Below are 22,304 nucleotides of genomic sequence, written 5' to 3' on the forward strand. Positions count from 1 at the left end.
CTACTTGAATAAGGATTCTTTAAGGTAAACAATGCCCTGAAGTTCTTTGAAGAGTTTCGTTTGTCAGAACCATAACATAATCTTGTATTAAGAGTACCCTTCAAAAGTAACTTTACATATAGAAGTCATCATAGCACCAGATAAGAGGTTATGAATAATTTTTTAAAAAACATTTCATTGCAATAGTATTTTCAAAAGTTCTTGTAAATCTGATCTCAGTCATCAGCATAGTTTGCCAGAGGTGATACCATTTTAGGACTGCACTGACATTTAAACTAACATCTTCTTAGTCACCCTTTTAACAACCCCACTATACCATCCCTCAATTACCCCCTTGCCACCTCCCCAAAACAAGGACATTTCAGGCCATTGCCCGTGGCCAGAGAGTAAGTCCTGCAAGCCTTCCAAGTCATCTTGGATAGCTTTTCTGTACCTACTTGAAGAAGTCTTCCTTGCAATAGACACTTCCTGATCTGGAAAAGCAACGTTCTGCCAGCTGCATCTGGCAATCTGCACACTTGAGGCAAGACCCGTGCCAGTGTCGATCAAGGACTTTCAGGATGAACTTATCCAAGATGTGTTGGTTGCAGCCAGCACACTGGGGGATTTCTGGCAAAGGAAGAACAAGAACAATATCAGCAACAAACAACAAAAATTTCTGCAAAGCATGAAAAGACTGCAGCAAGCAGGCATATCTGATTGGTGGAGGGGGGTGGGGGTGTTAATTGTGCATAACTAAATAGGAAGGAGGTACTTGAAGCAGGTAAGAATGTGGTTGTAAGTTTAATCTTCTTTTGTTATTTCCAACTTAAGATTCTCTTTCCCACATTTTTCCCCCAGTGGGAACATGCAAGAACCTGAACATGAACATTTTTTAACAGAGGAAAATGTGCAAGGAGTTGATTTCCTCCAGTTTTTATCATCCCCACTCACTGCTATTAAATTCTAAGCAGCAACAATTCCATGCCATCACCTCCACCACCATCATTTCCATGTAGATTCTAGTATAATATTATGTCTGGGGAAGATTCAAAGGCTTCTATATTCTTACAAACGAAACTAGCCTGTTTAAAGTCAACATCTTGATTATTTTGTATCATTTAAAAAGCTTGGAGCCAAATGACCAGCTTCCTTGCTACATAACTAAAATGTTTATAATCCAGGTTCAGCCTGAGATTCATTTATTTAGCCTTACCCAATGTAAGACCTAATGCAAATTCCATAATCTATTCATCCATAAACCATTGGTAATTTTTAAACATTTTAGGCTCTGCAGCTAGAAAAGCCCAACTTTTGTAGTCAAACTGTCAAATTTGGGAGGATGTAAAATGTATTGATGCAGATCACAAAAATTAAAGAGTAAGACATCAAGGCCAGAGTAAAACAAGAAAACAACACATACCGATAAAAACTAGGAACAAGAAACTTATGTTCCTTTTCCCCAATTTTAGTTTGTGATTTCTTTTCTAAAATTAAAGCTGGGATGTTCAGATTTCTGCCAAGGCAAGCCATGTTTATTAAGGATATTCAGAAACTTCCATAATAAATTCTTATCACTTTGGATCGTGACCAAAATTCAAAAGAAAAGTAACATTACAGTTTGGACTGTTTCAGTTTCTTGCCATCTAAATTCATTTCTGTTTTTCTTATCATATGGAACTGTGGACAAACATTTTATCAAATTTTGATTAAAACAGTATCCAGACAAAATGATTCACAGCATAACACTCAGCTTCATAGTCTATCAGCTAGCCATTAAGGCTATGCAGCATTGTAAAAGTATGCAGATTCTTAGTTTTTCAAACTTTTAAAGGCTTTACGATTTTTTAATATTATCATGACAACTTTCTTTTCAGAGGTTTTCTATTTTTTACTAAAAAAAAACCTCATATTACTAAAGGTTTTTTTTTGTTCCTTCCTTCTATCATATTGATCATTCTGCTCTGAAGAATTAGTTGTAGTGACTATACTAACTATCCACCTTCTAAAATCCTTTCCAAACTCAACCCACTCTTCCTCCCTCCCTCCCTTTTGGCACAATTCCTTGAGTCAAACTATGGAATCCAGACATTTAATAAGTGACAGTTCTACTGCAATTATTTTCATAACCCAGGAAACTTCACCTACTAATTTCTGTCTGACTGATTTCTGTCACTAAAAGCTAGCAAGAAATGGTTTGGAAAGTATAGTACACTAAGTTTGGATTCCATCCTGAGAAATCCTGTAAAAAGAAAAAAGTAAAAATGAAAATAATATTACTATAGAAGTACAGTACATTTCACCATAGTGGGAGAGGCTGTGACTTGTGTGCCTGTTCAACCAGGATATTGACTTTCATGGCTTCATCTATCCAGTTTTATTATGCTTTATTATGCTGTTTAAAACAGACTTGTACTCAACAGCTCTTCAAATAAAGGATTGTCCTACATATACCGGACACAAGGATGCAAAGTGCTGGATGAGATGCAGCTGGGGTCAAAAGGCTGCTATGTGGGTAAAGCCTGGCAGAAGATGCCATTTTGCTGAATTTTGACAACTATCCTGCTTGCATGACCAAGTTCGGGTTTATTGTCAGACCAGTAAAATACAGTCTGGTGGTGCACTCTGTCTCTACATGTGTTGTCCGAGTGCAAGAGAAATAAGCACAAAGACCTGGGAGTTCATCTCTCTTTCTATCTTCCTATAGTTCCAAATAATGAAAGATGTTGTAAAGTCTGCTAGGGGAGATTTCCTAGTAAAAGCAATGCACATAAATTCCAATATATATATGTCTGAAAAAAGATTGATTTCTGAAGAAGCAAACCACAGAGCAGATACGGTGTGATATTTCAAGAGATATTTATGCATCAGAGGCTTATTTCTATTCCTTCCCCCTCTTTTGCCTCCTTTTTCCGGGAAAGGAGGCAGTTTTGGAATGGCAGGAGACTGACTCACAATAAATATCAAGAATTTGTTGCCTTTTTATGCCCCTACAAAACCTCTGGATGGCCAAAAAGGAATCTCAGAGGCTTTTGTATTCAAATCCCAAAGAAACAGAACCATTGATTGGCTTATTTACTGAGGAGTACTCTATTGCTGGAAAAAGATTCTAATTCTCAAGAGGACTGAATCATGAACCCATTGTTACCCCCACCTTCCTTTGGCTGCCTGAGATAAAAAGCAGGGTCCCAGGGAAGAACTGACCAGACCAAGATTTGAAATCAGGTTTCAGCAATGATAGTAGGACAGCATTCTCCTGAGGTTAGCAAGCTATCTTAAAGAGGCTGTGTTCAGTGGTGGGATTCAAATATGTGAACAACCGGTTCTCTGTGTGGATGCCGCTTCCAGAAGTCCATTCTGGGCCTGGGCCACAAAAAATTAGTTACCGATTCTGCCGAACTGGTGCGAACTGGCTGAATCCCACCACTGGCTGTGTTCTTTCTCAGCTCTGCTTTGTCTTCCAACTCCTGCCATTAATTTCTTCTCCTAAGATGGCTGCCTAATAAAAGCCAGGCCTTTTATGCATTTTCAACATCTATTATACAGGCCTGCTTGTAGACTATGCAGGGTTTTGCACTGCATGAAAAGCTGCAAGAGACATGGAGAGTTTGACTAAGAAAAGAATTGTATATACAATGGGAAATTATGCCAATATGATATAATCTTCATTCCTAAAACAGTTGTCTCCAGCTGCAAACATAGGCCTCAGCTATTAGAAAGTGGCCTTTTTTCAAAAACATGCAAACATGTTATAGAGACTCTTATTCCATGGTTTTCATACTAAATACAATTCACTGCCAGGTAATGCTTTCTACCCCACATATAATTTTCTCAACACTAGTTTATTTTCAGTGATAAAAAAAGACAGGGAGGAAGCATGGGAGTCAACCCCACACCAAGGTCTCTGGACCTCAATTGTCCATCCACATTACTGGAAGAGTTTGGGATTTTTTTGCCTTGGCAATAAGGAGGATTGAGGGATTGCAGCTCTGAAGACAAAAGATAACTGCTACACATATACATGCTGAAATTTTTAAAAAGTGCTTCTAATCCCCTTCCACAATGTTGGCATTTAAGCTTTGAAGAAAAAGAATGTCCGTTAATGCCAACTGCCTGCCTTTTCCCCCACCAAAATTTAAATGCTCTTATGAAAGGAATGTTAAATCTGATTTGAAAAGAATATTTTCTCACAGTCAAACATTTAATTCTCTTCTTTTCACCCTTTCTAGCACACCTCTCTCCCTCTCTCCCTCCTTGTGTGCTCTGACACACATATCAACTAAAAGAACTGTTTTCTGCTCCATCTGATGTTCCAATTTGGAAACCTGCATGGGCTACTTGCTAGAAAACCTATGCAAAGTTTAATATCTGCAGATAACTCAAATATTTCAATTCAGTTTAATTCATTGATCTAATCCACAAAACTTGCAATAAAATATTATATGCCATTAAAAAGTGCAAAGTAAAAATTCAGAAAGAACAGGAAATTCCTGGATGTGAATATAGATTTTTTAAAGTGAGGATATACAGCTTATTCCAAATGAAATTGGCCTATTATTATATGTTATTACAGAGGCCATAAAGGTTGCCTCTGAAGTGTTCTATGCAGGTTATAACGCATACATTTTTAAATAAACTTTTTAAATAAACACATTTGCATTATTCTTCCTCATATTAGCCTTTTTTTCTTGGTTTCATGATAATCCCTGAACCTCTTGCCTTTCTTTTCAGTGGATTTTCCAGCCATTTTATATCTGAGACTCCTCTCTAACCAGTCTGACAAGGAAAAAAAGTGAGAGAAAGGCATTTATATAAATGAATTCTCTATCTTATTACTGTAATTCAATTTTTAAAGCTGTCCAATTGCCAAGCAATTTAAGTCATGAAGAACAAAAGAAAAAGCCAAATAATAAAGAAGGGGCAAGGCAGAAACTTTGGTTATTGCAACCCTCCAAATGAGATTCCAATTCACATTATGAAGTAAACTGAGCTCTTCTCCTCCTGAATTTCTGTATTAATTAAACTTTTATCTCAACTTTTCCTGTAAGGAATCATCCCATTTTATTTTCACTACAATTTAAAAAATGAGCTAGTCTGAGAATAACTGCCTTCCCCATAACCTTAGATCAAGGTTCTTTGGTTAAATTGTGGTTTTAGGACAAACTGTAGTATCCTGATTTGCTTATATTGCTGGGCCATCATGGATGGATTCACTCACCAGATTGTGCCAAAACCAAGCCTCTTAATGGTTTCAACATCAATTTTGAAACTAATCATTTCATGCCTCAGATTCACTACAATTCATAGGTATCTACACAATGGTTGTTACCTAGTTTAACCCATTTGTAATGATCTCAAATATAAATGTCATGACTTATAACCTTGCATCAGGATGTAAGTATGTAAAGAAGAACTTCCATGATAGCATCATTGTATAAACCATGGGCTCCATGGTTTTCTGCGGAGCTTCGGGAAATGAAGCGTTGGAGACGGGGCCTAGAGAGCTGTTGGAGATCCAGCCGGTCTGAATCCGACCGATCGCAACTAAGGTCCTTTACAAGGTCTTATCTCACAGCGATGAGGATGGCAAGGTCTAAATACTTTGCTACCCTCATCGCGTCCGCAGATAACCGCCCGGCCGCTCTGTTTAGGGTTACCCGCTCCCTCCTTAATCAGGAGGTGAGGGAGGAGCCCTTGCAGGGCCGTGCCGAGGACTGCTCGGATCCGGTCTGGTTGGGACTCCGACTGGGCAGAGTCTGACGATGAGGACATGGGCAGTCTTGTTGATATTATCTGGGAGGAGTTCGATCCTGCTACATGGAGAACTTCCCTGGCTACAAAGAGCCATTCTTTCTGTTTAAAAACTACTGTGAACTATGAAGAATAGCACATCAGCATTTTTGCAGCCAGAGATCATAGCCAAGATTGATCTAGGCTGTTTAACGAATTGCAGATCCCTGCAACCATTTCTAGGTGCTTATTAGCCCAAAGAAAGAAGGCAAAGGTGAATTGGAATTCCTTCTGCTTTTGCTTCACCAGAAGACCAGTCCAGGCTACTGCTTAGGGATGTACTGTTGTACTTGCCTTTTATGCTAAAGCTGGAGGAAGCAGGTAAAAGAGAAAAAAGAATAAGCTTCTCTTAAATTCATGAGCTAGGAGCAAGCTATTCTGTTAATGCTCAGCAAGAATAAAATTAGAACTGTTAGGGTTGAGTTTTAGATCAGCCGAGTTGGAAATAAATTGTCTCATTTACTAATATTGTCTACATTGTGAGTATGAACAGATCAGGAACTGCTTTCAAACTGGTATAGACTCCTCCTATGGAGGTATCCTTATCTCCAATACCATTTCTATCAGTAAAGAGATAACAGCATGTAAAACTATTCAGACTTCTTGATTTTTTCCTTTCTTTAAAACTTGGTTGTTCCCTATGGCAGGAAAAAAATCAACCAAACTATACAGAATCCATTCCCCTCGCCAACAACTAGCAAAACATGAAAATAAAACAAGGCTTCAGTAAAAAAAAAAGAATCTATATGCCTGCTTTGTCTTTGTAAGTACAATTATCTGTCATGAAAAATCTTGCTGATTATTCTATCTTTCCATCTAGCAATTCTGTAATTTATTTTAACTATAATATAATAGGAATACAGTACAGTTAGTGGAATTATACACTGTGGAATTATTCACTGTGATCAGATTAAAATCTAATGCTTTAATGCAACAAATTTTTCCACTTAATGTTTATAATATGAAGTGTTTACTCTCTTTACAATACAGTACTTTATTAGAATAAAGAAGCTTCTTTTGTTTTTCTCTGTTAAGAATAGACAGTTATCTAGCCCAGTGGAATTAGATTTCTATTGCTGTTTAATTGACCAGTTACAAATTAGTGCTACTGGGTAAAGAGCTAAGTTCTTGAATCCTGAGTCATGTTATCAATCCTGTTTTTCAAAGCCAAATTACCTCTTCAGTTCCTGGCCCTGAAATTGTAATGAACCATTGCGGAATCACTTGAAAGCAGTTTCTTTCCAGAGTTTTCAGTACAAGTGAAGTGGAAACTCCCTGATCAGGGAGTTGCAAGTCTTACATTTTTAACAGGAGAGTTTGCTTAAAACTTAGGATATTTGTGACAATTCTTTTTGCAATTTCTATGTCTGGTTCTTTTAAAATTATCTTTTGTTCAGTATTGGACTGAAAAATAAATATGAAACATTAGAATGCTAAATATACCATAGATTGGCCATAAATTGGGCAACATTCTTAGAAATGATTAGAGATTTCAAAAGAGTCTTAATCTGGTACTTTATATATCATTAATATTAGAACATGCTTTATACCTTGCTTCCTGAAATTTCAAAATGCCTTGCTGTCCTTCAGAATGTCAAATGGTAGCAGAACTAAGGTTCCAGAATGGAACTATAAGTTGGTAGGGACTCTTTTGTGGATGTTTAGGGCATGAAATATGCAATTGCTATTCCATTGTTGGAGAAAACATCAACTCCATTCCACAGAAGACCTTTAAAATCACACTGCATTGTTCCAGCAACAAGACTGTGATAATCTGCCACTGTGAAATGGATTCCTTCTGACCAACAATCTCAGCAGTGGCATATGTATCAGTAGTGAACACTATATGAAATATGATTTCAGATCACAACAATTTATTAGATAATGCCTTCCAAGTATCTTCTTCAAATTAGTACCTGTCATAGTAACATGTGAAGTCCAACATAAACCACAATAAGCTTTATATGAGGAAACGTCTCAAAAATGGGAAGAGAATTAGAGAGGAAACTGAAATATCATATCTCGAGATCACTCGAAACCAAAACAATATTACATTATAATTTAGGAAAAGCACCTCCAAATTTAAAAAGCTGTCAGCATGGGTAATGAACTGTGTGAAAAAAGCTATTGCTTAAATATATCAGAAGCAGGGTACTAATTACGGAACTGTGGACTTAGATAAGAAAACAATTGTTATCTTTCTTTAAGAAAAAAGAAGCTAAACAAATTGCAGAGAAAGTAACTGTCTTTTTACAGTGTAAAATATAGACATGTTTCTGTGTTCATTCTTCTACCATTTTTTCCACAAATGAACACATCTGTTTAACAAACACAAACCACAGAGCTGCCTCTTATTTTCAAGAAATCTGTTAGTCTTTTTCTTTCCAATATACATGGAGAGTTATGTGTACTAAACTTGCTTTCAGTGGCCACAGATTTGATTAGGTTACCAGCTAATGGACCTACTCTTTTAACCCTAAGTCAAACACAGTTGAAACATCCAAGAAGATGACTTTGTGGGCAGAGCCTCCCACTCCACACACACTCCCTCCCCCACTCCCCAAGAGACAACAGATTATGTTAGCTCTCTTTCCACTTCTTTCTACTCAAACAATATTCTTACTGGGCTGCATGGAATTTGTGTGGGAACAAAATCAGAAAGAGAAGTGCGGAAAGCTGTCCAAATTAAGCTTTGAGTTCCATTCAGTCCCCAATGTATCTGTCTACTTATTGTTTTGGAAGGAAATGGGGCAAGATTTTCAGACGAGACCATGCCAAATTGTCTTTAGTGCAAAAATATCTTATAAATTCACTGTTATTCTTCCTTCCAAGTGTAGTGATATAACTTCTATATTCAAAAGCTTGGAGCACAGGAATTTTAGCTTGTGCTGCATTAATAGTTATTTTGATAGCATCAAAATATTTAATATATTACTGAATATTGGTTTCATGTTCCTCACCTAATTTAACTTTCAGCATTAAAGAAATAAAAAAGTCTCATTAAATATTTTAAAATGTGCTTTTATATTGTAGAAATGAAATAAATTACAGTGCCATATGCTGGCCTCTATTTTAAACTGTTAATCATTGCTTCTATCCTTCTCCTTGATCGTGTCAACCACTCTTCTGAGATACAGGGGTCTTTTGCATACTAAAAATGTTTCACAGGGATTTTTCCTGTTTTCCATCCTTTACTATCCACATTCATGTGTACTTTGCATGCCTATATTTATTGCACTGATGGACCATATGATGGACCTAAGTACTGAAACACACTAAGGCCATTTTCCTAATAGTTTAGACTCCTGGTCATCCTTCCTTGGGTTGGCAAAAGGCTCTGCTGCTATACATTCATCCAGGTTGTTGCCTGCAGCTGGGTTCTGTAACAACTGTTGTGTCTCTAGTAGCTAAGTGCCAAACTGGAGGGAGTTACCAACAACTCACTTTTTCTTCTATCAGCAACGAGAGGTAGGCCAGGTCAAGAAATAAATTCCTTGAACACTATTTTAGCACTTTATTGCTGCCACATGTAATAACAGAATCTTGAAAGTCTGATCTGTATTCTTCCCCCCCCCCTTCTTACATCAAAGAAAATCAAGGTGGAGAAATCTTGAGTTTCTTTCTCACTCACTCCTCCCTCCAGTACTAAGTTAGTATTTAACTAATGCCTGTTGAATTCTTTCTTCAAGGCTATCTCTGTTCTCTGTTCTCCTTTACATCTCCCCCCTGGTGCTGTCAACTTTTCCTTCTAGGCTGGAAAATATACAGAATATTGTAACAAGAAAAGATAGGGTTACTATACGCACTTCAACACTGTTTCAATTTTGCACATACCTGCCTTTGTAATTCTACCTGTGAATTGTGACTCTTGACCCCTCTCACCTCTATTTTGCTTTTAGAGTCTTAAGCATTTTATCCAGGGCAGCTTCATTTTAGTGAAAGGAGATATTAATTAAGCTCTTGAAAGTGACACAGAAACTTTGAAATTTTGGAAGTATTTATTCTTTCCTTTCTGGTTTCCTCAACTCAGGGTGTCTGTTCTATGTCCAACCAAAGCTCTGCTTTGACTATTTTTGGGTTCCAGGGACACAATATTCATGATTTTCAAGGCTTTTGACCAACTGGTGGTTAGCGGCTTCTCAATTAGCAAATGGCTTTAAAAAGAAATATAAGCATATCTTGGTAACTGTTATGTATGCAGGAATCTGCATAGCAACAGCCATCAGGGGGCGTTGGCCTGGACAGTTTCGGCGGGAAACCTAGGGCCAACCCCATTGGCTGTTAGCTTACCTGGCCAGGTATATAAGGAGGCCAGGTAGCCCTCATTCCTCAGTTCACTTCCCCTTCCAATAAAGAGCTGAACTCACACACCGGCTGGCGTCTCTCTTGCGTCGGACCCACTACACAATAGTGGCGACGAAGGTGGGATTGCTGCCGACCAAGAGCTCAAGTCACTGGGGAAACGCTCCGCGAGCTGAAGGGAAAGGCATTTTTCCTTCTTCCCCCCACGACCGCCAGCCGAACCGGCAACGCCAAGCGCCACATCCACGACCAACTGCTGCCACGGCTAGAGCCGGACAACCCCGCGAATTCGAGACCCGCCGCCCCGAAACCTGCACCTGTTACCTGGCTCACGTTGAACTGTACATGCGGTTCAATCAGATATCGGAGGACGGTGCAAAGGCGGCCGCCCTGCTCTGCCTTGGGGGACCAGCGCTGCTGGAAGTTGCCACGAACCTGTTCCCCCAGGAGGCCATCAACACCATCGCGTACTGAGACCTCGTGGCCAGGCTCAACGCACATTTCAGGCCCCGGCGCTCCAAGGTGGCCGCACGGTCACAATTCGAGAAAAGGGACCAGCGCCCCGACGAGACTGGCGCCGACTTCCTCGCCGCCCTACGGGAAGCTGCTGTCGCTTGCAGGTTCACAAATTTGGAGGAGCGACTACGGGACCGGCTGATTTGCGGCCTACGCGACAGGCGGTTGCAGGAGCGCCTGTTCGAAAGAGAGGAGGTCTCTCTCCAGGAAGCTGAGGACGCCATCCTAGCCCACGAAGCGGCCTGCGGGGCCGTCCAAGCCTGCCAGGGAACCCGGCCTGGCAACCAGGCAACCAGCGTCCACCGGCAAGGGGCCACAGAGGAGGACGACCTGAGCATCGACCTCCTCCAGCGGAAGTCGACCCCCGACCAGCGAGCCAGACGCCCAGACAGGCCCAGGCCTCTCAGCAACACTGCCGTTCCCCAGAGGTGCGCAGGGTGTGGTGGGAACCACATGCGCAGCCTCTGCAAGTTCCGGTCCGCCACGTGCCGGGCCTGCAAGAAAACAGGCCACATAGCTGCCATCTGCCGTAGCCGCCGCCCCCGAGAGGAGATCCACGAGCTGCAGCCGGAGGAACTGCCGTTCGAAGGTACTGGGGCCCCCACCAAAACAAAAATTGGCTATGTCGAGAGCCGGCTGGCCATTAACCACACGGGTAGCCGCCGGCTGCTCAAACCCAAAATTAGATTAACAATCCGTTTGCAAGGTGTCCCTTGCAGCATGGAGCTTGACTCCGGATCAGCGGTCTCGATTATTTCGGACGAGACCCTTAACCACATAATTAGCCGGAGCAAGCAACGGATTAAATTACGGCCTACTAAATTAACCCTGACCGATTTTCAGAATTTGCCGGTCAAGGTGAAGGGGGAGGCCACCATTTCAGTGGGGTTTAAGGGTCGCGAAGGGCACCTGGACATTGTAGTGGTAGAGAGCCGCAGAGCCAGCCTGGTCGGGCTGGACTGGTTTGAGGCCCTGGGAATCTCAGTATCCAGGATCCATCGGATCCAGGGGGACTCCGTTGAGGCCGTTTGCCGGGAGTTCGCCGACGTCTTCGACGGGTCATTAGGCAAGTACACCGGGGCCCCCATATCATTCAAGCTTAACTTGAACGTCTCCCCCGTTAGGGTCCGGCCACGGCGAGTCCCGTTTGCACTCAAACACAAAATCGAGCACGAACTAGACAAGTTGGTGGCCCAGGGAATCTTACAGCCTGTAGATGGAGGGGAGTGGGAAACCCCCATCGTGACCCCCCTCAAATCCAACGGGGAAATAAGGATCTATAAGTGCACTATAAGTGCTCGGTGAACCGCGCCCTAAACCCGCACACTTACCCGGTTCCCGCAGTCAGCCACGTTCACGCTTCCCTCCAAGGCGGCGCCATTTTTGCAAGGCTCGATCTTGCACAGGCGTACCAGCAACTCACGGTCACTAGGGAAACAGCTGACATCCAAACCATAGTAACCCATAGGGGGGCGTTCCAGGTGAACAGACTGCAGTTTGGAGTCAGCGTTGCTCCCGGCATTTTCCAGGAGGTTATGGAAAAGACACTCAAGGGCATTCCAGGAGTCTGCCCCTATTTTGATGACATCCTGATCGCAGGAGCATCAGCAGAGGAACTGGCAGGGAGGCTTAGGGAAGTGCTGGCAAGGCTGCGCACAGCTGGCCTCAAACTCAAAAAGGAAAAATGCAGCATAGGCGTTCCTTCCACAGAATTTTTGGGGTTCAGAGTAGACGCCAGGGGAATCCACCCCACAGAATCCAAGGTGAGGGCCATCAAACTAGCACCCACACCCAAGAACAAAGCAGAGCTTCAGGCATTCCTGGGTCTGCTGAATTTCTACCATACATTCCTCCCACACAAGGCAGCCATCGCTGAACCGCTCCACAGGCTGCTAGACAAACAGGCAACATGGGCCTGGACGGCCACCCATGATCAGAGCTTCAAGGCCCTGAAGGCATTGCTGTCGGACAAGTCCACAGTAACCCATTTCATCGAGTCCAAGCCCATTTGTATCGCCTGCGATGCATCCCCTTATGGTGTGGGCGCTGTCCTAAGCCACCTTGAGCCCAACGGGGCACAAGTCCCCATAGTATACTATTCTAGGACACTGTCTGGAGCAGAAAGAAACTACGCCCAAATAGACAAAGAAGCCCTGGCAATCGTGGCAGGAATCAAGAAATTCCACGATTACTTATATGGCAGGGAGTTCACTGTCTTCACGGACCACAAACCACTCCTGGGCCTGTTCACCACAGACAGGCAAACCCCCCAGATTCTGTCCCCCAGGATGCTCCGGTGGTCCATCTTCCTTGCAGCATACAATTGCAAGCTGGTACACAAGCCAGGGAAGGAGATGGGCCACGCAGACGGTCTAAGTAGGCTCCCCCTAGACACACACGACCCAGACCCAGCACCAGCCACACAGATCCTAGCCCTGCAGGAACTACCCGAGTGCCCAGTTCTTGCCAAGGACATTGCCAGCCACACAGCCACAGACAACATCATGGGCAGGGTGCACTCATGGGTTTGCACAGGGTGGCAGGACAAATCCCCGGGACCAGAGTTTCAGGCCTATTTCATTAGACGCGATGAAATCTCCACACACAAAGGGTGCCTCCTTTGGGGTAGCAGGGTCATCATTCCACCCGCACTACGCGCCAGGGTATTGGACTCCTTACACGAAGGGCACCCGGGGGTGGTCAGGATGAAGGCACTGGCTAGGAGCTACCTCTGGTGGCCCGGGTTGGATAAGGAGGTTGAGGATCGGGTCAAGGCCTGTTATACGTGCCAGAGATCCAGGCCAGAAATGCCACATGCACCAGTACACCGGTGGGAGGCCACACACACGCCATGGTCCCACATTCACATTGACTATGCGGGGCCATTCCAGGGTCAACTATTTTTAGTAGTGGTGGACAGTCACTCCAAGTGGTTAGAGGTAGTCCCTGTCCCCAACATGACCTCGGGGAGGACAATCCAGGTGCTCAGAGCTCTCTTTGCCACACACGGCCTCCCCGACGTAATTGTGTCTGATAATGGGCCTCAGTTTACTGCTGCTGATTTCCAGGCGTTCTTGAAGGCGAACTGGATTAGGCACGCCACCTCTGCGCCTTTCCATCCATCTACCAACGGGCAGGCCGAACGGATGGTAAGGACGACCAAAGACGCACTCTGGCGCATCATCAGCGGGGACTGGCACCACAGACTGGCCAAATTTTTACTAGCCCAACACACAACACCATGCGTGGCTACTGGCAAGAGCCCAGCAGAACTGCGATGGGGACGGCACCTCATCACCAAGCTGGACCGCCTACACCCAGACCGGGTAGCAGCCGAAACCGGTAGGGCAACATCACCATCATCACCATCATCACCATCACCACCAGCATCACTACCATCACTATTGCCATCATCACCCACACACAGGGTCCTCAACCTGGGGGACCTGGTCTGGGCAAGGAACTATGGGGCTGGACATCCTTGGGTTCCGGGGACAGTGGTCGGGAAAACAGGACCCCTTTCGTACATTGTAGGGGTGGAGGGGGACAGACGCATAAGGCGACACATCGATCAGCTCAGAGGAAGAGTCCCTGAGCACGCCACACACGCCCCTGAGCACGTCACACACGTCCCTGAACTCAACGCACACGATCAACAGGAGGACCACACTCCAGGAGGGGTCAACCCAGCTGAGGACGTCACAGGGCAGGGACCAGAGGAGGAGGACTTCCTGATGCCGGCTCCTTGCAGCCCTGCACAAAGGCCTCAGGAACCCATGGTCCAAGCCCAGGGGCCAAGCACACCCAGACGATCCACCCGTCCACACAGGACACCAGCCTACCTGTCGGACTATGTGTGCAAGTGACCCTCACACAAGGACACCACTGTTTTTTATATATATATACTCATAGTTATAGTAGTTGCATGTTGTTGTTGTTATGTGGGCCTTCTCTAAGGTGGGAGGGGTGTTATGTATTCAGGAATCTGCATAGCAACAGCCATCAGGGGGCGTTGGCCTGGACAGTTTCGGCGGGAAACCTAGAGCCAACCCCATTGGCTGTTAGCTTACCTGGCCAGGTATATAAGGAGGCCAGGTAGCCCTCATTCCTCAGTTCACTTCCCCTTCCAATAAAGAGCTGAACTCACACACCGGCTGGCGTCTCTCTTGCGTCGGACCCACTACACAATAGTAACAATGTGGTAACAGGGTCATATAAATAAATAAATACACAATGAAAAAAAGAGGAGGAAGGGAAGGAAATATAAGAGCCCAAGTAGACAGGAAAAGAACAGAAATCAAAATATACATAAGTTATAATTTGAAGACATGCTTTCTAGATGGAAGTTGGGGGTTTTCCTTTAATTTGTTTGTGATTCGCACTTTCTTCCATCCACCTTCTTTATGGTCTTTTTATTTAACCTGCCCATATAACGAAAAAGACTTCTAGTGATTGGTGAAGTCACCAATGGCTCACTCATCAATTTAGGAAGGGGTTCAAAAATCTCAGGAAAGAATGCCAGTTGCCATTCTGGGGACTGAGAGATAGATAGAAATATTGTAAAAATGCCATAACTAAAAGTATGGTTAAATTTGGAAAGAAGATATAGTCTGTCAAATTGCTGGGAAATAAAAAAAAAAACAACCACCACCCCTGTAAAATAGACATGAACTCACTCATTAGATGGTGCAATTTTCTCTTAGTGTTCTGCAGACCCTGGAGAAAGGAGATTGCAAGTTATGCACACTTCCTAATTTTGGGGGGCTCCTCATGTATTTCGATGAGGAATATGGTGACAGTATCATAATTAATGCAGAATTCCGCTCTATCAATGTTTTATTTCCCTTCATTAAGACTGCAAGGGCTTCCCAAAATGTCAGTGAGTTATACAGCTTTTCCCCATAAGTGGCAATGAAAACCTTATAGCATCACTGACATTGCAGATTTTGTTTATGCCACCAATTTTAGTTCCTCTTTTTAAAAGAAAAGAAAATCCAATAATGGTTTCTTCGTGAAGTGCATTAGTTACCATAGAAACAGCAATGTCACTCAAATGGGCAGAACTTGAACATCATCCTAAAGTACGGCTTGAAGGAAGTGACGGTGCTCCTTGAGCTGGAGCCAAAGTTGGGAATGACTTGTCCCAGTCAGTGACAGGAAGTTGTTGCGTACACAACGGGAAGTAGAGTATTTTAATGACATCATTAAAGTATTGCAAGTTAGAAATTAGAGCAGTATGGAACCGTAGATTAATTTATTTACCCTAAGATTTAAATTTATTTATTTATAGCAATTTAGCATTCATATAATACTTAGAATGTTAAAACTTTCATAGACATTATAACGTGACTCTCACATTTCTACAGGGTCCTTATCATTATGGAGGTAGGGAATAGAATGGTCATGCTGTAATCTCTATCATCATGTTATTTGAAATATGACCAAACAATAAATAATAGTAATAAATTAAACAATAAAATCAATCATGTATTGAAACACAGTAATTAAAACAATATGCCTGAAACAATTTGGACACATAAAGCAAGGTGCAACATAGTGTCTACATCTCTAAGTCAACTATGTTCCATGAAAATTTGGTAAAACAAATTAAAGATCAAAACCGAGCGCATATAAAGAGAATATATAATACTTTAATAGAATTGGATTCTGAAACAGAATTAGTTAAAGATTGTATGATAAAATGGGCTCAAAATATTCAAGAACCAATTTCATTGGATACATGGGAGGTAATTTGGGTTAGAAATGTGAAATTTACCCAGGCTCAAAATTTAAGAGAAAACTTTTATAAAATGTTTTATAGATGGCATTTGGATCCCAAAAAATTGTCCTGCATGTATCCTAACTTACAGCCCAAATGTTGGAGATGTGGTAGTTTGGATGCTACCTATTATCATATATGGTGGACTTGTAGAAATGTTAAAGCTTTTTGGATTAAAATTTGGTGGAATATTCAAAAGATTTTTAAGAGAAAGATAAAATTTTCTCCACAATTATTTTTATTGGGTATTGTTATAGATTGTGATACTAAAGAAACAAATTTGATGTTGAATTTGATAACAGCAGCAAGGCTCTTGGTAGATCAATATTGGAAGAAAGATAGTTTGCCTACTATAGAAGTTTGGTCACTTAAGGTGTCAAATTTGGCAGAAATGGCTAAGATTTCTGCTTATTTGAAGGATCATTCACAAGAAAGATACATTTCAGTCTGGAGAAGATGGATAGATTATATTCAGAACAAATACGGGACTAAAAAGTTTCATCTAGCTTATGAATGAATTATAGAAGGATATTATTAATATTAGTTTGTTTTATGGTATTTTTATTAGTTTTTATTATATTTTATTATTATTATCATTAGTGTTGTTTAATAATATGCCAACCTAGCAGTTCAAAAGCACGTAAAAATGCAAGTAGAAAAATAGGGACCACTACGGTGGGAAGGTAACAGCGTTCCGTGCGCCTTTGGCGTCTAGTCATGCCGGCCACATGACCACGGAGACATCCTCGGACAAGCGCTGGCTCTTTGGCTTTGAAACGGAGATCAGCACCGGCCCCTAGAGTCGGAAACGACTAGCACGCATGTGCGGGGGAACCTTTACCTTTACCTTTACCTTAATAATATGGATATTATTTTGTTTTTATGTTCTTAATTTGTCCAAATATATTATTTTATTTTACCTTTTTTATAATTTAAAATAAAATTATATGAAGTGTTAAATTACAGAATATTTAATGACAGAAAAAAAATCAAACAAAGGAAATATTCCTTGAAAAAAAGCATTTATTTTATCCCATTGGTTCTTCACTTCAAATATGCTTTCCCTAGTTTTCAACTTACTTTTCCTTGCTCTTTCATCAGAAGAACATCTTGTCTCACTCCAACTGCTCAGATTATCCCTTATTTTAAGATGTAAGTTTCAAGTCACATTAATGAATGAATGAATGAGTGAATGAACCTTTATTGTCAAAGTACAACCATGTATACACTGAGATTGGCTGAGCCTCCCTTCGTGTCCCCACCCCCCAACTCACAGTGACAACAAACCCTCCATCTTATTACACCATGTGAACTAATTGCACAACACACCGGCCTCGCAAGTCAATTATGCATAAAATTTATAAAAATTATTTCCCGTTCAAAAGCCTGACAGCCTATGGATAAAAGCTGTTTTTCAGCCTGTTGGTGTGGCTGGCTATACTCCTATATCTCCTACCCGATGGTAGGAGAGTAAAGAGACACCGTCCAGGGTGTGAGTCATCCCTGAGAATCTTCCTCACTCTTCCAAGGCAGCGAGCCCTGGCGATGTCATCCAGTGGTGTCAGGGAACAGCCCACAATGTCTTGTGCTGTGCTCACCACCCTCTGTAATGCTTTCCTATCCGCGGCTGTCAGACCAGCATACCAAACCACAATACCATACGAGAGGACGCTCTCTATAGTAGACCGGTAAAAGAGGGTCATTAGCCGTTGTTCTACCCTGTTCTTCTGCAAGACCCTGAGAAAGTAAAGCCTCTGTTGGGCCTTTCTGGCCACCTGGGTTGTATTAACTTTCCAGGTCAGATCTTCGCAGAGGTAGACTCCCAGAAATTTAAAGGAGGAAACTAACATATTTTGGATGCCAATTTTCCTAGCAAAGTGCCCTTGATGGAGTAGGGTGTCTCAATTCTGATAAGCATGTCATGAATAAAAGCAAGGTCAAATATCCCTAGTCATATCTGAAAGCAAATTTGTTTACAGTAAAAAGGTAAAGGTTCCCCCGGTGCTCATCTCCGTTTCAAAGCTGAAGAGCCAATGGAGGCTGAAGTTTTTGGATTCCAACAGAGGAACTTGTCAGGAACCTGTGAGTGCTGCATAATGCTAAGCTTTTGCTACCTGAAATGATGCATCACTCTGATTAATGGTAGGATTTATAGAGCGCCAATAAAAATTGCAACAATAAAATAAAAACCATCTCGGTCCTGAAAAAGGGGAGAAAGGGGAAGAGAAGCGATAGTGTGGTCTAAAACCTAGAAATGCCTGAAATGCCTGTTTCCTTTGGCAAGATTTATAGACAGTGGGAATAATCCCAGTAAAACTCTCCTGTAAGACTTGCATCCTGGAGTCTGGTTCTTCTGCAGAGTTGAGAGAGCTTCCAGGAAGTATATCCAGTATATATAAAGTATAAAGGCTTAGCATCCTGCAAAAGCACGCTAATAACAATAGCAACACAATTCATAGTATCACTGATAGAATGCCCTAGCTAAATTCAGTTTTAGGATTCATACATGAAACAAAGATAGGTTATAGGGCAATGATACTCTTAATTTATTATCCTAGTTTCATCCAAGTCAGTGCAGATATGCTTCTGTAATTTTTCCATTAGGCAGAGGTCCATAATTCAAAGAAAAATATGTCACCTCTGACTGGAAGATCAAAGTATAGAAGCAATTAAAGGACTGTTGGGTTAAAGCAGATAGATTGTGAAACTCTCTCCTAAAAATATCAAATATTTCCTGAGAATTACTTTCCTTATTTAAATGTGGTACTTTTAACATACTTTAAGTTTTGAATGCATGAAGCAGAGGGTTTAAATAGCAGCGCTATTACTCCTCCTCCTCCTCCTCCTCCTCCTCCTCCTCCTCCTCCTCTTCTTCTTCTTCTTCTTCTTCTTCTTCTTCTTCTTCTTCTTCTTCTTCTTCTTCTTCTTCTTCTTCTTCTTCTTCTTCTTCTTCTTCTTCTTCTTTTCTTCCATATCCATTATCGGACATTGGCGATCATGTTGGCGATCCTATTTTTATCAGCAGCTGCATGAAAAAGTGCTGCTGAGTTTTGTCCAAAGCAGTCCCTTAGATTTTGAAGCCATGATGTTCTTCTTCTGCCTGGACCTCGTTTGCCTTCAATCTTTCCCTGGAGGATTAAATGGAGTATGCCGTATTTTTCTGGGTGTCGCATCACATATCTGAAATATTCTAACTTTCATTTTTTAATTGTTTTGATGATTTCCCTTGGCTTTCCCAGGCGGCTTATCACCTCATTTCTGATCTTGTCAACCCAGCTTATATGTTACAGCCGCCTGTAAATCCACATTTCAAATGCTTCTAGTCTCTTCAGGTGGCCTTCTGTCAGAGACCAACTCTCTACTCCATAGAGGATAGAAAAAATATAACATCTGACAAGCCTGATTTTCGTGACTGCAGAGGACCTTTTTCATTTTGAAGAATGCTGTTCGAGCTTTCTCTATTCTTGTCTTTACTTCAATGGTCATGTCCCAGCTTTCATGTAAATTAGAACCGAGGTGCATGATCCTTTCAACTTTTTCTAATGGTATTCCTTCCAAATTTATTGGTGCTAAATTAACAGGTTGTTTGCTGACAACCATGATCTTGGTTTTCGAGGTTTTAAGCTTCAAGCCATATTTTTCAGATATTTCTGTGCCTCTGTTGATGAGGAGCTGAAGGTCTTCATGCTTACTGGCAAGCAGAACTGTGTTGTCAGCATATCTTAAATTGTTGATCCAAACACCATTTACTTTGATGCCAGCATCAATGTTCTCCAGTGCCTCGTTGAAGATTGACTCAGAGTAGATATTGAACAACAATGGAGACAGAATACATCCCTGTCTGACCCCTCTTCGTATTTCTGCATCAGCTGAGTATTTTTGGCCTACTCTCATATTTGCTACCTGATGCCAATATAGATTCTTTATGATTTGGATTATTACACTATTACACTTGGTAAAAGTAATAGCTGGCATTGCAAAGATATTAGGTGGGGTGGGGATTCCCTCTGTGCCCTAGAAGAGGAGGTTAGCTAAATGAACACTTATTAACAATGAGAGACAGAATTGCTATGATTAATTGCTAAATTCAAGAACAAGCAACAAGCCAAAGCAATCTCCATCTTAAAATATGGGCACCTAAAGACCTCTAATCCACAACTCAGCCAAATCTTCATCTAGAAAATCTTTCCTTTCAACAATACAGCACACTCTTTTTTACTCTGGGGTGGATTCACAATGGGAATACTGATTCTTCCCTCTGCCAACCATGCCATAAGCTTAATGTTGATGGTGACTGATACCATGATTCTGTTCAATAATGTAACAGGATTAAAAAGTACAACCAGTAAATTCTAGATGCACTACACAGGGCAAAATCTGGAGCAGATTGTCCAGGAGAGGCTCAAGAGGGCTTGAGGGTCTTATATAATAAACACACAACAAGAAAACCTTAATTTGAAATGTTGGCATATATTGAAATGATCAAGCACTGCCTCTACCAAAATTAAGATTCAGATTATTTTAAGGGGCCTTTCCTCTCCCCTGGTTATCTGTCAGTCATCCCAATACTTTCAGTTAGAACCTTGGAATAGTTGGCTGCCATCCACAATGCAATCTCCATATATTCCTGTTTCTGTAAGGAAAAAAAAGAGTCAGAGACCCTAACCTGAAATTTCAGAAAGGTTCTAGAAGGTCAAGCTAAGATATTTCTTGCTGTTTCATTACTATCACTTGAAAACATACTAACAAGTGAACTTTTCCTAAAACCAAGACAATGTATCATGCCACAGTCCCCACACAGTCACCTTCCTTTAATAGCGATCATGAGCAAGTTCATACTGATTCCAAAGACGGGCTTGTTCATTTGCATAATACTAATGCCATAATAAACAGGCAGCCTTCCTCCTGCTAACTTGTGGCTTTGCACCTGCCTCTGAAGCAACGAAGGATTAATTGCTCATCTTGCCTCATATGAAAAGAATGAGGTGCAACTCATTCTCAAAGCCACGGGAGCTTCCCCAAAGCCCTTCCAGCATTACATTCAGAGTTTGCCTATTGAAAAGAAACAATTCAACTACGAGCACCAAATGCCATTGATGCGGATCCCTAAGTGTCCTTTGGTAGGGTGGGTAGAGGTGCAGTTTGGACCCCAAGAAAACAGCTGTTTTTGAATTATAAACATTTGGCTCAACGGCACATATCAAAAATGAAATTTAGTTGCCCGCTCTCAAAGAGAACACATACATGACACACACTTAAACATACTATATACAACATATACATACTATATGCAACCTATGTATAGACCTACACCCCTACGTATACATAAGATATGAATATTAAACTCTGTCCATCTTGAATATTCTTGTATATCTAGGGCAGAATCCAGGATCAGCCATCTTTTATTAGCTTACAGACTTTGTCACATGATGGCACTTTCTTCTTTTACATTCCTGATTTTATATAGTCGTGGAGTTCTTCCAGACAGACATCTTTCTGCTTCAGAACTCTTCTAACTCTGGTATAAAATGCAGCCCAATTAATTTGTATTTTTTTTTTATTGAAAAGTTTTAAAATACAGTTTTCCTTTAAAAAACCCCCCTTCCCCCTCCCTTTTATTTTAATTCCATTTATATCCCGCCCTTCTCCGAAGACTCGGGGCGGCTTACAAGCTTAGCAGTAATTTAATTTAATTTAATTTATTAATATTTCTATACCGCCCTTCTCCCGAAGGACTCAGGGCGGTGTACAGGGCAAGAATAAAATACAAAATTACAAAAGTTAAAAGTAATTAAATACATGCCCGTTAAAAGAACAATTAATACATAATAAAAAACCCCAATAAAATAATAATAAACCCCCCCCAATCCCCCCTCAGGCCAGGCCGGCTTGTTCGAACAAGTATGTTTTTAGGTCGCGGCGGAAGGAGCGGAGATCG

The 22,304-nt window shown here is 41.6% G+C and overlaps 1 protein-coding gene across 1 annotated transcript in view; it reads right to left on the reverse strand.

Annotated features, from left to right (window-relative positions):
• The window catches only part of LHX4 (LIM homeobox 4), a gene marked incomplete at both ends in the record, with an annotated part of 59,412 nt that overhangs the window by 24,275 nt on the left and 12,833 nt on the right, over positions 1-22,304 (reverse strand). Inside the window, one exon of the mRNA XM_083360710.1 lies at positions 438-609. Within this exon, the coding sequence (XP_083216836.1) occupies positions 438-609 (172 nt within the window). The remainder of the gene's footprint in view (positions 1-437; positions 610-22,304) is intronic.

Source organism: Vipera ursinii (genome assembly GCF_947247035.1).
Source record: "Vipera ursinii genome assembly, chromosome: 3".
NCBI lineage: Eukaryota > Metazoa > Chordata > Lepidosauria > Squamata > Viperidae > Vipera > Vipera ursinii.